This window comes from Podarcis tiliguerta, assembly GCF_965153285.1.
Source record: "Podarcis tiliguerta genome assembly, chromosome: 1".
NCBI classification, from domain to species: Eukaryota; Metazoa; Chordata; class Lepidosauria; order Squamata; family Lacertidae; genus Podarcis; species Podarcis tiliguerta.
This window is the reverse complement of record NC_139534.1, coordinates 20,240,691-20,255,714: the sequence shown is the minus strand read 5'-3', so window position 1 is coordinate 20,255,714 and position 15,024 is coordinate 20,240,691. Positions and strand designations below refer to the sequence as shown.

The 15,024-nt window shown below is 43.7% G+C and overlaps 1 protein-coding gene across 2 annotated transcripts in view; it reads right to left on the bottom strand.

Moving 5' to 3' along the window:
- GAD1 (glutamate decarboxylase 1) overlaps positions 1 to 15,024 on the bottom strand; it is a 59,500-nt gene that overhangs the window by 2,104 nt on the left and 42,372 nt on the right. For both annotated transcript variants that reach the window (XM_083409098.1, XM_083409099.1), the window contains exons 7-15: positions 13,597 to 13,709; positions 12,777 to 12,892; positions 10,180 to 10,259; positions 9,937 to 9,991; positions 9,400 to 9,516; positions 8,127 to 8,191; positions 4,430 to 4,508; positions 3,230 to 3,379; positions 1,812 to 1,919 (exon numbers count right to left, since the gene is read on the bottom strand). In XM_083409098.1, coding sequence (XP_083265224.1) covers positions 1,812 to 1,919; positions 3,230 to 3,379; positions 4,430 to 4,508; positions 8,127 to 8,191; positions 9,400 to 9,516; positions 9,937 to 9,991; positions 10,180 to 10,259; positions 12,777 to 12,892; positions 13,597 to 13,709 — 883 coding nt within the window. The remainder of the gene's footprint in view (positions 1 to 1,811; positions 1,920 to 3,229; positions 3,380 to 4,429; positions 4,509 to 8,126; positions 8,192 to 9,399; positions 9,517 to 9,936; positions 9,992 to 10,179; positions 10,260 to 12,776; positions 12,893 to 13,596; positions 13,710 to 15,024) is intronic.

Below are 15,024 nucleotides of genomic sequence, written 5' to 3'. Positions count from 1 at the left end.
TGTTCATTTAGTAGCAGCTCCTATATTTTCCAATATACGTTCTCTGTCACGTTCCAGTTGTTTACAGCTGAGCCCCCCCCCCCATATTGCAAACTGATTCGCCGCCAACACCAATTTAAAAAGCGTTTTGTCATGTGGTGTGGTGTGCTATTATTCAGCAAAAGGAAGCATAAAATCCTTCTTGGGCTCATGGAACTGGTTCCATGGTTTTTGGATTGCTGGCTTGTACATAGGGGTCACCAACATGGTACCTGCCTTCTATGGCATCTGCAATATTTTCTCTGCCTGCTGGAATTAGGCTTGAAAGAAGCCTTCTGTTATTGACAACAGAGCAGGTTGTGGGGGTGTGTATGTGTGTGTGTGTGTGTGTGTGTGTACAGGGCCAGATTTAGGTTTGTTGAAGCCCTAAGCTACTGAAGGTAATGGGGCCCTTTTTATATCCAGCTGTCCTTTGTCAACAACAAATTGTCACTGTTTTTGTGTTGAATATATGCTATATGGTAATTTATGGACCTAACAGGTATCTAAAGCCATTTGCACATAGCAAAATATGTATTTTATCAAAGTAATTGTTGAACTGAAATACAGTTAAGAAGAAGTATATTAACAGTGAAATACAATTAAGAAGAAGTATATTAATAGTGAAATAATTATTAAGCTCTAACTTAAAATGATTTTTTATTCATAACAAACTTAATAATGCAAACACATTAGATGCATGTTACACGTTGCCATGCAACCAGTCCATGCAGAATGTAGGCACCCTATATATAGAAATGAGCAAAGCAGTGATATTTTAGGGAGCAGGCTAGCAGGCGGGGCCCATGACTTACATCATAGGAGCCTACACAACACAAAACACTGTTGCTGTATGTAGGTTTTATTTTATTTGTTTTTTTATCTTATATTTTGGAAATGTACATCCAGTTTTTTCCCCTTTAATATTTTTTGGGGCCCCCAAGAGAGTGCGCCCCTAAGCTATAGCTTGTTTAGGTAAAGGTAGAGGGACCCCTGACCATTAGGTCCACTTGTGACCAACTCTGGGGTTGCGGCGCTCATCTCACTTTATTGGCCAAGGGAGCCGGCGTACAGCTTCCGGGTCATGTGGCCAGCATGACTAAGCTGCTTCTGGCGAACCAGAGCAGCGCACGGAAACGCCGTTTACCTTCCCGCCGGAGCGGTGCCTATTTATCTACTTGCACTTTGACGTGCTTTCGAACTGCTAGGTTGGCAGGAGCAGGGACCGAGCAACAGGAGCTCACCCCATCCCAGGGATTCGAACCGCTGACCTTCTGATCGGCAAGTCCTAGGCTCTGTGTTTTAACCCACAGCGCCACCCGTGTCCCTATAGCTTGTTTAGCTTATACGTAAATCCAGCACTGTGTATTTGTCTACAACAGTTTCTCCAGTTTTCAAATGTGTCCACAGAGCCAAATAGAGCCTACATGCAAGCATCGTACAGTTCTAGTTGCAGCTAAGTACTTATACTGCAGTTTTGTCCTTAGCAAGCAAACAAAGAAAAACAAGTGACCATTTGCCCCGTTAGCTGAAACTGGGGTTGGGGTGGGGAATTACATTTCAAGGCTTTCGTTGGCAAAGGCTGCACGGAAACCTGGGGCCTGCCGTGAGCCAACCAAAGTTCAGCACTTTTACACCCTATTGACTTCATTTGGTGAGTCAAACATGTAGTTAAATATCCCCCATTGAAAATAACACTGGCTTTAAAGTACTTAACTCTGGGCTGGATGGTGCATTTTCTATTCCCCAAATGCCCATTTTTAATTGAAAGTAGTTTGTGGCCCATTGCTTACCTCTCCTTCAAACACCATCTCAAACTCCTCTCTGTTCTTAATTTTATTATAGAGGTATTCTGCTAATTCAAGACATTTGTTGATCTGACTTTCGAATCCCACTGTACCCTGTTTTGAAAAAAAGAAAAAATATTTTTAAATTTCAGTTCTGTACTCTTCCTTGCACATATTTGCTCTGGTTAGCTTTGAGTATAAAATATTTGTCTTCAACTATATTTATTTTCCATGTTATTCTTTTAAATTCTGAAGGTTGCTGAACTATGGAATATTCTTTTGAAATTTTGAAGTTGTATATCTTCATCTTTAGGGTCTCTGTAATTTTTAAATTTTGAATCCACTATTTAATTTTACAAATTGCACCATGTTTTCTAGCCTGTGTGAAATAAGAATCTTTAAAAAATGAACTATAAATAATATGTCCTTCAAGCAGACCCGAATTTTCAATATATTCCTTTTTTAAAAGAAATACAGGTTTTGAAAATAGACTTACAAGCATATACACATATATTTAGTTTTACTTGAACAAAAAGAACCATTAGTTTAAATGCCTTTACTTATAAGCATTCTTTTCTTGTTTTATTTTCCTGTTACAAAATTGTACACAAATGAATAATAAACATGATCAGATAAAAATTAAATTCTTGTAAGCATTCTATTAAGCAATTGCCAAAATCTGTATTGGGAGAAGTTAGGGTTCTGGGGATAAGCCTATCCAAAAACAATTTTGTGGAAAGGAATGTGGTTTTGCTAAAAGTTTCCAAAAACTCCTTTCTCCCCCATCCGTGAAGATATAAACATTTGGGACTAACAGATTTGGATTTCTGGGAACTTAAGGCTACAGTGATAAACCATAATAATAATAATAATAATAATAATAATAATAATAATAATAATAATAATTTTATTATTTATACCCCGCCCACTCTGGGCGTCTCCCAACAGAATATTAAAAATACGATAAAACACCAAACATTAAAAACTTCCCTAAACAGGGCTGCCTTCAGATGTCTTCTAAAAGTCAGATAGTTGTTTATTTCCTTGACATCTAATGGGAGGGTGTTCCACAAGGCGGCACCACTACCGAGAAGGCCCTCTGCCTGGTTCCCTGCAGCTTCACTTCTCGCAGTGAGGGAACCACCAGAAGGCCCTTGGAACTGGACCTCAGTGTTGAATGATGGGGGTGGAGACGCTCTTTCGGATATACAGGGCCGAGGCCACTGAGGGCTTTAAAGGTCAGCACCAACACTTTGAATTGTGCTTGGAAACGTACTGGGAGCCAATGTAGGTCTTTCAGGACTGGTGTTATATGGTCTCAGCTGCTACTTCCAGTCACCAGACTAGCCACCGCATTCTGCACTTAGTTGAACTATCTTCTCACATAAAACCGATGTGCATTTTTCTGACATTTTATCGCTTACCTTGGCTTTCCACATCAACCAGAATTTGAATATGTCCACATGGCGACCACACTGTATTGCTTTATCCCCAGTGTCATAAGTTATATCGTATTGCTTGTCTTGTTGGAACAGATATCCTGCACACATCTGGTTGCAACCTTGAAGTATGCCCTGTTAGGAAAACACCCTCTTCAAATATAAGAAATCAAGTAGTAGATAAAATATAGTGTGCCGCATGCACAGAACGTATGTCACTTTCTCACTTCAGCAACTCCCCTCATTGCATGGCCTGCTCATGGCTGCAAAACAGAAAGCAGCATCTGCTGCCCCATGCAGTCTTTTTTGCATGCATATTATTAGTTCTCCTGGATCTCGGACCAGTTTTGTGACTATTAAGCATGTAGCTACAAATACCCATGGCAGCGACTAACAGTGATCTTCCTATCCGTGAGTTACATCATCCGGACAGGATAAACTCACCCTTAAAGCCCTCCACACCAGCAAAATCCGGCACTGCGCCAACGTAAAATATTACAATGGTGTAGCAACGTCCTTGTGCCATTGGGAGATTTTCAACATGGCAGAGAAGAGGTGAATGGTGGGTGTAAAATGTGGCACAGTTAATGTATGGAGCCCCTTAAAAGCACATTGACTACTGTGGACTCACACTAGACAACTCTACTTATTTGAGGTTCCTCGGTTATCCTTTATAGTGGAGGTTTTAGTAGGCAAGAAACCACAGTGGAATCACCAAATCCCATTTGGCAGGCATAGGAACCAGTTGTACCTACATCAACATAAGGCACTCTAGGTGCCACCAAGACTACAGGTGTGGCATGCCAATGCCACTGGGAAACCTTGTTGAAGGGTTGGAATAAAAATACTTTAAACAAATAAATCCAGGGCTTTTTTTTTCAGCCCGAAGTCGGTGGAACTCCATTCCGGCACCTCTTTTTCTAGAAAAACAGCACTGAATAAATCCAATAGAAAGAAGAGAAGAGTGAAAGTCTTTGGCCTTGTAGCTATAACAACCACAGACTTAAATTGGTTTAGTAATCATGCTTTTTCCTCCAGGAAATCCTAAGGATTTGTAGTTCTTTGGGAGATCTCTCACAGAGTCCTCAGCTCCCAGGAATCTTTGGGAGAAGCAGTAAAGGTAGAAACAGAACATAATCGTGTTTGCTCTGTACCATTTAAAAAGAAATCGACATGCAAGCAAACCTTTTCCCGAAGAAGAATGGCAGAACATTGTAATAAAACCCCCATCATCTTGTGTGGATTCCATGTGACAGAGTTGGCTCTACAAAAGAAAAGAATGTGCTTAGAATTAATGGAGTAAGAGATTTAGCCTTGCTGGATCCAGAGGAGGGCCATTTCCCAGAGCCTGGGCCCCAGTGGGACTTACTTACTCTTTGAGATGATTGGGACAAAATATCTCCTGGGCTTACAAATACATCTCATCTCTATCTGCAATATGCAGTTTGTGGCATATTTTCCCTCACTCCGATGTCAAGACCCTGCACCACCTAATAAGGTGAGAATGGTCTATACTAGGAATACGAGATGACAAAAATTGCCAATAGTCTTCTTCTGTGGGGCAAGCATTGCAGCCAGAGGTTGGAATTGCACTAAGGCAAGCTGTCTTCTCAGGATTAATGTTACTGGTAAAGAGAGAATACTGAGAAGCTGATAGCGTAATGAATGGTAATTAATTACTGTCGGGTCTATGCTGATTAGCTGATACTGTAACTTCATTCCTGAAAGAGCCACCTTCTAGAAACAGCAGCGTGAGAATTTCTATAAGTTTAGGCAAACAGGATATTCAGCTCTATTTCCCACTAATTGTTTCCCCCCCCCCCTTCTAAAATACACCATAGGCTGGTGTTTGAAATTTCCTGAGATACGTAATCCCCACATTATCACCAAGATGTGCTAGCAAGTGATATGCAAAATCTCCTCTCTAGAAAACCAGGAATGGGCAAAAGGTGGATCAGAAATGGTTGGTAGACCGGTCCCCTGAGAGACTAGCAGTAGATCAGCAAAGGTTTCTGACCTCCAGTAGTTTAACAACACCAACAATGTCTCTCTTCACCTCTTTTTCTGGCTGTTGAAATGAAGAAAATTTGGGAGAGATTTGGGCATGTGTTCAGATATACAGTGGTGCCTCGCAAGACGAAAAGAATCCGTTCCGTGAGTCTCTTCGTCTAGCGGTTTTTTCGTCTTGCGAAGCAAGCCCATTAGCGGATTAGCGCTATTAGCGGTTTAGCGGCTATTAGCGGCTATTAAAGGCTTAAGGGATTAGCGGATTAGCTGCTAAAAGGCTATTAGCAGCTTGGTGCCTTAGAAAAAGGGGGTGAGGAGCGGAAAAAAACCCCCAGGAATCGCAAGACATTTTCGTCTTGCGAAGCAAGCCCATAGCAAATTCGTTTTGCGAAGCACCTCCAAAACGGAAAACCCTTTCGTCTAGCGGGTTTTCCGTCTTGCGAGGCATTCGTCTTGCGGGGCACTACTGTACTCGGTGTCCTTCTTTAGATTTGAGTTTATGTCCGCCCCCACTAAGCTACTATGCAAGCACATCACACAAATTGGTGGGTCTCAGGGATATAGTAAGATTAAGTCGTTCCCACAAGTGTGGACTCTGCCGATTCCTGCTCTAAATAAACTACAAGGTGCAGTGAATGTTGTTCAGATATAACAGCGTCTGTGTGAAAGCTGACATTATGATCCTTCAGTTCTGTAGATCCAGCCTGTTAAAGATATGAATCTCATGCAATGACCAGGGCATTAAAAGTGTACAACAGTGGGACTGCTTCGGTGACCAAGATGATCAAGGGTCTGGAAGCCAAGCCTTATGAGGAACGCTTGAGGGAATTGGGTATGTTTAGCCTGGTAAAGAGGAGACTATGGCAGCCATCTTCTAGCATCTAAAGGGATGTCACATGGAGGATGGAGCAAGATTGTTTTCTGCTGCTCCAGAGGGTAGGACCTGAACCAATGAATTCAAGGTACAAGAAAGGAGATTCCTACTAAACATCAGGAAGAACTTTCTGACAGTAAGAGCTGTTCGACAGTGGAAAAGACTCCCACGAAAGGTGATGGACTTTCCTTCCTTGGAAGTCTTTAACCAGAGGTTGGGTGGCCATCAGTCATGCATGATCTAGCTGAGATTCCTGCATTGCAAGAGTTTGGACTAGATGACCAAACTCGGGGTCCCTTCCAATTGTACAATTCTGTGATTCACCATTATTGTTTGCGAGCCTCTTCTTGGTCTTTCCAAAATTGGCAAGTGTTGCCTGTGGCAACTCTAGTTAGAGAGTGTGTGCCCTTCCCAACACACAGAGATCAATGCAGTCGATTAATGCAAAAATATAATAAATAGCAGAACCACTGGGGCCAGTTATTGCCAATTACTGATGACAGCTCCAGCCTTGACCAGGGTGGAAGGCAGCAGTGGCGTAGCGTGGGTTGTCAGCACCCGGGGCAAGTCAAGTAATTTGCCCCCCCCCCGCTGCACTGTCCCTCCCCCAGATAGTCCCTCGCTCTCTCTCCGCACCGCACGCCTGGCACCCTCCCCTCCACAGTGGGTGGCGACCCGGCGGCTTGGATCGGATTCGCACAGCCAGCACTGCAGTGAGAGAGAGTGAGTGAGCCAGGTAGGGGCAGAGAGCTGCGAGTGCAAGCGCCCCCCCCAGATGTTGCGCCCGGTGCGGCCGGGCCCCCCTGCACCCCCCACGCTACGCCACTGGAAGGCAGGCCACAAGCTGAGCGCAGTTCACAGAGAGTGTGACTGTGAAGTGACACAAAGCTAACAGCTGATGCAGGTCTCGCTAATTTTTGTCCCAAAGCATCTCACTCATGAGACATTGTATGGGCAATCTATCTGGAAGATAAATTGTATATCGAGGAGTTAGTGATCTAACATGGTTGCCCTATTTGCCTCTGTTCCTTCCCCTTCTTATCTCTTGTTAGGTTATTTGATGGCATGAGAACAGCCTTTAATGTCCTAATCAGTTGGGAGGAAGTGATAGTGCTAGGTACCTTCTTTGATGTTGAACATTGGTTTGAGAAAGTGAGGCACTGGGAGTGGGTGGCTAATGAATAATCCGCACATAGCCAGTAATGAATGATCTGCACGTAGCCAGTCGGGCAAGCCACACAGGCTTGTTGTTGTTTAGTCATTTAGTTGCGTCCGACTCTTCGTGACCTCATGGACCAGAGCACACCAGGCACTCCTGTCTTCCAGTGCCTCCCCCAGTTTGGTCAAACTCATGTTATTAGCTTTGAGAACACTGTCCAACCATCTCTGCCATCCCCTTCTCCTTGTGCCCTCAATCTTTCCCAACATCAGGGTTTTTTCTAGGGAGTCTTTTCTTCTCATGAGGCGAATCGGATGGGTTGTGGGCAGAGTTTTGGAGAAGCTCGTGCACAGACTGATCGGCCGCAGGGCCCTACAAACTGAGGCTACCTGGGGGAGTCACTTTGCTGCTTCTTGAGGGCTTCCAAGTGGCAGATGGAAGTGCTTGCTTGGTATGTATATATTGCTTGCTGTTTTGAATAAAATCTTGAATCATCTCACTCACTTGTGTTTTGTATTACTTCTGACTCTCATGTTAAAAGAACCACCTTGCATTTGGCAAGATAGGCAACGAAGTCTCTCTTGTTTCATTCTGGTATGTAATGTAAATGTGAAACTTACACTGACATGAAAATTCTATTTTGCATAAAACTGCTTCTGTTCTACATGGACACGTGGAATATTCCCTCCTCACATTGGACCTTTTATTCTTGTCAATTGCTCTTTTAAAAAAATTCTATAATATTTTTAAGATAGGGGTTTATCTTCCCTAGGTATTTGCAAAACGGCATATGTACCATGGAGAAGTTGCTAACTAAATAAACATGCAAACGAGAATAATACCTTTCTATGCCACTCAGCTTATGACGATGCTTCCTGGACATTAGCAATCCTCCGCCCCAGGCAGCCTGAAAGTGATGGAAGAAAGTTCAAAGGCTTAGGAGGAACCCTTCAAGTATCTGACACTCCACAGTTAGCAAAAGGATCAATGCTGTCAAAACTCTGGGCACTAAATTTCTGATGAAAACATTCATGATTTCACAAACAGGCGCTCTTCTTAAATTTTGCACTTTCAAACAAGGAGAAGTGGCCGTGTGTTACTACAATACAAACACTAACAAGCAGAGTTGCTAGGAGGATCCTCTTTTCTACTTAAAAATGGTAAAAAAATCAATATTCGCAGTGCAATCCTAAATGTGTTTATTCGGAAGTGTTGCGTGTGAAGACCCCCAAGACCTCTCAAAGAAAGACACAGTCAACAGCAATATTAGTTTAAGGTTATTGGACATAATTTTGGCCACAACTTTATTGATTACAGAATGTGAGTGGTTTGCTTAGGCATTGGTTTGACTAGATGCACATAGAATCATAGAATCATAGAGTTGGAAGAGACCACAAGGGCCATCGAGTCCAACCCCCTGCCAAGCAGAAAACACCATGCACCTACATCTCCAGCAGGGCAGCACTGACAAGTGGACACCAGCAGAAGTCAGTAAGGGTAAACATACTGGGGGAGCATTGGTCCTACCACAGACACAACCTCACCCCAAAATGCTCCCAGGTGCTCTGGCGTTGCCCTAAGCCCTGGAAGGGGATCGGACAAAAGCATGGCGAGCCCCTGGATTCCTTTAACGAAATACCCTATTGTACATGGGAGAGGCAGGTGTGACAACCTCCCCTCCACCACACCTTGAACCAATGCCTAACCGCCAAACCTTACAAAGTTGTGACGATTTGCTACGTGGCAGGCGGAACCCAAGTGGCACCAGCCAATCAGCCAAATGGGAAAATTTCTACCGGCCCCTGCCCCCAAAGCAGACAACCCACACATAGCAAGGTCATAGCAAGACCCTAAAGATAGGGAGGGTGGGCGCAACGTCCCCCGGCTGCAAATTCTCTCAACCCCATTGGCCAGAATTGCCCCAGCAACAGAGGGACCCAATTGGGTTGTTGTGGCTATCCAAACGATCCTACCCACACAAACAGTGAGGCCAGTCTCACTGCAACATGTGCCCTCCGTGGTGAGGACACGATTTGTGAGTCCCCCTGCTTTCAGTGAGATTTTATTCTTCGGACAAGTGTGTGTGTGCATAGGATCGCAGCTCGTCTTACTCACGTCCACATGGAGCCAAAGGTTGTATTTATCGCAAATGTCTGCCATCTCCTGAATTGGGTCAAAGGCCCCATAAACTGTTGTGCCAGCAGTTGCATTCACATAAAGGGGAACATATCCCTAGGAGGCAAGACAGAGGATAAAGTTCATGAGGAAACAAAAATGTGGAAACTGAAGCTAACTTCAGTTATTGCAACTGATTACAAGTTCTTTCATTAGTTTTTCTGCCGTGCATATTTTTTAACTGTCACATTTTCTTTCATTGGTTCCCCCAAAAGTCCATTTGAGGACTTGATGCAATCACCAGTGGATTATAAGTTTCTCCCCTTGCTGGGGGCGTGGGGGGGGCAGTGAAGCTCCAGCAGCAAAGGGTTAGTATTGCACTGTAAATTAGTTTATTATTTCTTCCTTAGCTTGTCTTACACCGTGTGGTATGCATTTATGTAGAAGACAAAATGTATGTTACTTATGTTCATCGAAATAGGAAATATATTCAGTCCCCCCCCCTCCAAAAAAAACACACAAAAACATCAGGGTTACCTTTTGTTTGGCTTCCAGAATTTTGGCTTCCAAATCAGCTGGTATTATTTTGCCTCTGCAGCCAATGTGAAAGACAAAAACAAAGAATATTTTAAAACAAATGAATAAAGACCAAATAGAAGTGAACACTAACCATAGTTTAATTAATTCAACTAATCTAATTAGTAACAACATTAGTATATTGTTGCACAAAACAAAACAAACAAATAAACTCAATACAGCTATTTTGCTATGGGAGCATACCTTTCGTTGCACTTTATTAAAATCACATTTTCTGTTCCAAAACCAAGTGCAGCTCCAGCTTTCTTTATTGAGTAGTGACTCTGCAAAAACAACAGTGACAAAAACACGTCAGCCCTTTTAGAAAGGAAGGAAAGAAAATGAAGTCAAGATTAGTTGTGCAGTAGCAACGGTTGCCAGCAGGAGATGCCCTAGCTGCTCATTGCAAGGGCCACACACACAAAAGGCTGAGAGCCAGTGTGGTGTAGTGGTTAAGAGCGGTAGACTCGTAATCTGGGGAACCGGGTTTGCTTCCCCGCTCCTCCACATGCAGCTGCTGGGTGACCTTGGGCTAGTCACACTTCTCTGAAGTCTCTAAGCCCCACTCACCTCACAGAGTGTTTGTTGTGAGGGAGGAAGGGAAAGGAGAATGTTAGCCGCTTTGAGACTCCTTCGGGGAGTGATAAAGCGGGATATCAAATCCAAACTCTTCTTCTTATACACTTTTTTGTGGCAGCTGCTTCCAGGCACAAACCAACCATTTATAGCAGGAGTCGGCAACCTAAGGCCCATGGGCCACAAGCAGACCATGGGGGTTGTTTAACCAGCCCATGGACCCTCGCCGCCTGCTCGGTTGGCTCCCGTGTGCAGCACTAAAGCAGAGCAGAGCAGAGCAGAGCAGAGCAGAGCGGGGACCGCCTTCCGCGACGCTGGCTGGCTTCTCATTGGCTGCAGTAAGCTCCTGCAGCCAATGGGAAGCTGTGCAAGCCTCCTCCATGTTGGAAGGAGCGCTGGAAACAATATTTGCGCAGGTGTGCATGCGCGCGCAGACACTCCGGCCCACTGCGGCGTCTGCAGGACCCTGAACCGGCCCAAGCCCCAAAAACTTTGCCGACCCCTGATTTATAGGAAACAGTTTGAATGCAGAGGTAAAAGTCAGTGGGAATGCTCTGGAATAAGTGCTGAAATAAGGGTCAGGCATGGTTTAGGAGCACCACAGCAAGCTATAAGCTCTAAATGTTCCAAAAACGAAAATAAAAAAAGGAAGAGAAAAAGCAACCCAAAATATTATTACAACTAGGTCCCGAAGCTTGCTATGCAGAAAGGTAGGAGCAGTGCCTAAAGATTAAAAAGAGAGATACAGTGGTGCCTCGGTTTAAGAACAGCCATGTTTACGAATTATTCGGTTTACAAACTCCGCAAAACCGGAAGTTGTGAACTTTACCTTGGTCTAAGAACGGAAGCTGAACGGTGGAAGGGCACCGGTGGCGGGAGGCCTCATTAGGGAGAGCACCCCTTGGTTTAAGAACAGTTTCGGTTTAAGAACAGACTTCCGGAACGGATTAAGTTCGTAAACCAAGGTACTAATGTCGATACCAGGAATCAGATCTGTGGGGTGGGAGATTCTGTTCCTTGATTCTGTGCGGACAGGCACATTGTACACACGCACAGGCACTTTATTCGTTATGTAACATTACTATGAATGCTTCAAAAGGGGGCAGGGGAAGTGTTAATTAGTTGAGGACATGGTAAGCTCTAAACAGGGATCAGCAAACTTTTTCAGCAAGGGGCTGGTCCACTGTCCCTCAGACATTGTGGAGGGCCGGACTATATTCTGAAGGAAAAAAATGCATGAATTCCTGTGCCCCACAAATAACCCAGAGATGCATTTTAAATAAAAGGACACATTCTACTCATGTAAAAACACACTGATACCCGGACTGTCCGCGGGCTGAATTGAGTAGGCGATTGGGCCACATCCGGCCCCCGGGCCTTAGTTTGCCTACCCGTGCTCTAAGAGATATTTGGGGTGACTGAGCTTTGTGGATAATGCGAGGTATCACAAGCAACCACATCAAATGCTGCCAAGTAAATAATACATATTTTGTCTTCCTTACAGCCTCCTTGTCCCCAGCACTGCGCTACAGTCCGGTTTGAGGAAAATCTCTGTCGGAGTACGGCAAGCGGTTTTGTCACAAGGAAACATTTGCAGGTGGGTGGGGAATGTAAAACCCACTTCTGCATACTGGATACCGCATACTGCCTCCAAAGTGAGCTTAGTGACAGAGACGGTGGCTAGAACCAACTCTAGGAAACAACATCCTCAGAGGAACAACCATCCTCCTGTTCAACAGAACCTCCATCTAAGTAGTAGTAGTAGTAGAAGAAGAAGAAGAAGAAGAAGAAGAAGAAGAAGAGTTTGGATTTGATATCCCGCCTTTCACTCCCTTTAAGTAGTCTCAAAGCGGCTAACATTCTCCTTTCCCTTCCTCCCCCACAACAAACACTCTGTGAGGTGAGTGGGGCTGAGAGACTTCAAAGAAGTGTGACTGGCCCAAGGTCACCCAGCAGCTGCATGTGGAGGAGCGGAGACGCGAACCCAGTTCCCCAGATTACAAGACTACCGCTCTTAACCACTACACCACACTGGCTCTCAAGTAGTTGGAGGTCATTTTCTGTGACAGTTTTAGGGCCACCCCAAAATATGCAATGGGTGGTGTTGAAATCAGGCAGTCGTGCCCCTTCAGAATTGGGCTGACGGTGATGGAATGACATCTTCCTTAGCCCCCCCCCCCCCAACAATTGCAGTAACAACAGTTAATTAAGCTTGTTGAGCTCACATGTTCTGAGGTAAAGAGGACCAGTTTAGGCACTGCAGCCATGCCTTTGGTTTTGACTTCTGGGAAATATTTGTAGCGGGCAGCCATGATGCTATACATATTGGATATAGCACCACCTGTAACAAGAGAACATGATAACAGAATGTTAGAAAAGAGATAAGAGGGAGGGCGGGAAAAGTTTGGCATTGCGAATGGAGGCAGAAAAGCATAGCTGGTGAAATGTGCTGTGTACATTCATACAGGCATGGCGGAATTTAGAGGTGTGATGCAACAGAGTTGTTTGTGGTTTGTCCTCGACCCCCTAAGTTAGCCTGCCGCCTCACTCTGCCCAATGGTAGGACCAATTGTTGTTTTTAATTGATCTTCTTAAAATGGCCTAGCAGATAGTAACTGATGCTTTTAATGCTGTTTTTAAACAAAGTAATTGTTAAGTTGTGGGTGAACATATAAGACGACACAGCAATTCCTCAAACAGCTCTTGTTTATTCACAGGCCAGAACAGAACTGAACTGAAGGGTTCAGCCAGCCTGCTTATATAGAGCTCCAGTACAACACAACAGTAACCATTTTCTGTAACTATCCAATCACTGAACGTCACTTTCAATCCCTTATTTGCATATGTGGACCTGAACTATTTACAGTATCCCCCTGCTGGCCCAGGGTGAGAACTTCAGTACATAACAGTAATAAAGGTAAATGGACCCCTGACCATTAGGTCCAGCATACAGTTAAAAGCATACATGCTCAGCAGCTAGTTGTATTTTTCCAGCCTTAACCGACAACTTGGCATTTAGGGCAACATGTCAAAAATGGAACTTACCCGGTGAGAATATTCCATCTCCATCTTTATTTGACCATCCGATAATCTCTCTCATTTTTCGAAGCGTGATTTGTTCCATGAGGACAAAAACAGGTGCAATTTCGTATGTAAACCTGGGTACGTGAATAGACATTTGCAGAAAATAAATAAATTAAATGCCAATACCCGTTTCACAGGAATAAATATAAAAATGTTTATGCTTTCTGAAAAGATACTAATTGCTTTTACAACCTTTATGGGACTCAGCCTACAATCCTATGCCCACTTAATAAATCCCACTGAATTCAGTGTATATGTCTACTTCCGGGTAGACATGTACAGGACTGCACTTTCAGTTAACAATAGTCTGTTGTTTAAAACATTCAAGAAATTGGAGGAGAATCCTGGATAACAAAACAAGCGTGAATACTGGGACGCTGAAACTCTGTAAGAGCTCAAAAACATTAAACTCTGTAAGAGCTTAAAAACATTAGCAGGATTCACATAACGCTTGTAATGTAAATTAACAAAGGATAAAAATGGAGTGTAACAAATTTAGATAAAGTAATTAGAGGCAGTTAAAAGGGGAAAAACTTTGGAAACTAAGGGGGGGAGGAACCCCATAAAGGTTTTGATATGACTATGGTTTTGTGAAATTAAGTGTATATGTCTGTGTGTATATGTGTGTATAAAAAAATATGTTTTATTTTTGAAAATTTGAAAAAAAAAGAAAGAAACTCTGGGATTTATTCCAGCAAAAGCCTTTCAAGATGGTAAAAACATGTTGCGGTTTTGAATGTTGAAATGAGACATCTCGTGGTGCTATGGAGTCACATCTGATTGGCTGCATAGTGTCACAGAAATCACTATGTGGTCTCTGATTGGCTGGGCTCATATAGCGGGGTAAATGGAAGCCCTAAATGAGATGAGAAGGGTGGACAGCAGGCATTGCAAAGGTTAAGATTTTCTTAGGTGTGGATTTGGGGTAGCAGATATTTTCCCCTTCAAGCCTTGCTTTCTCCCTGAAACTCAAAGTAGACAATCATTTGGATGAGTTGAGAAGCCTTTAAAATAGCATGGGTATTGAAGGAATTGGTGCCCTCCAATAAAATGATCCACAGAGACTCTAAAGCAAGGGTCAGCAAACTTTTTCAGCAGGGGGCCGGTCCACTGTCCCTCAGGCTTTGTGGGGAGCCGGACTATATTCTGAAGGGAAAAAAATGAATTCCTATGCCCCACAAATAACCCAGAGATGCATTTTCAATAAAAGCACACATTCCACTCATGTAAAAACACCAGGCAGGCCCCACAAATAACCCAGAGATGCATTTTCAATAAAAGCACACATTCCACTCATGTAAAAACACCAGGCAGGCCCCACAAATAACCCAGAGATGCATTTTCAATAAAAGCACACATTCCACTCATGTAAAAACACGCTGATTCCCG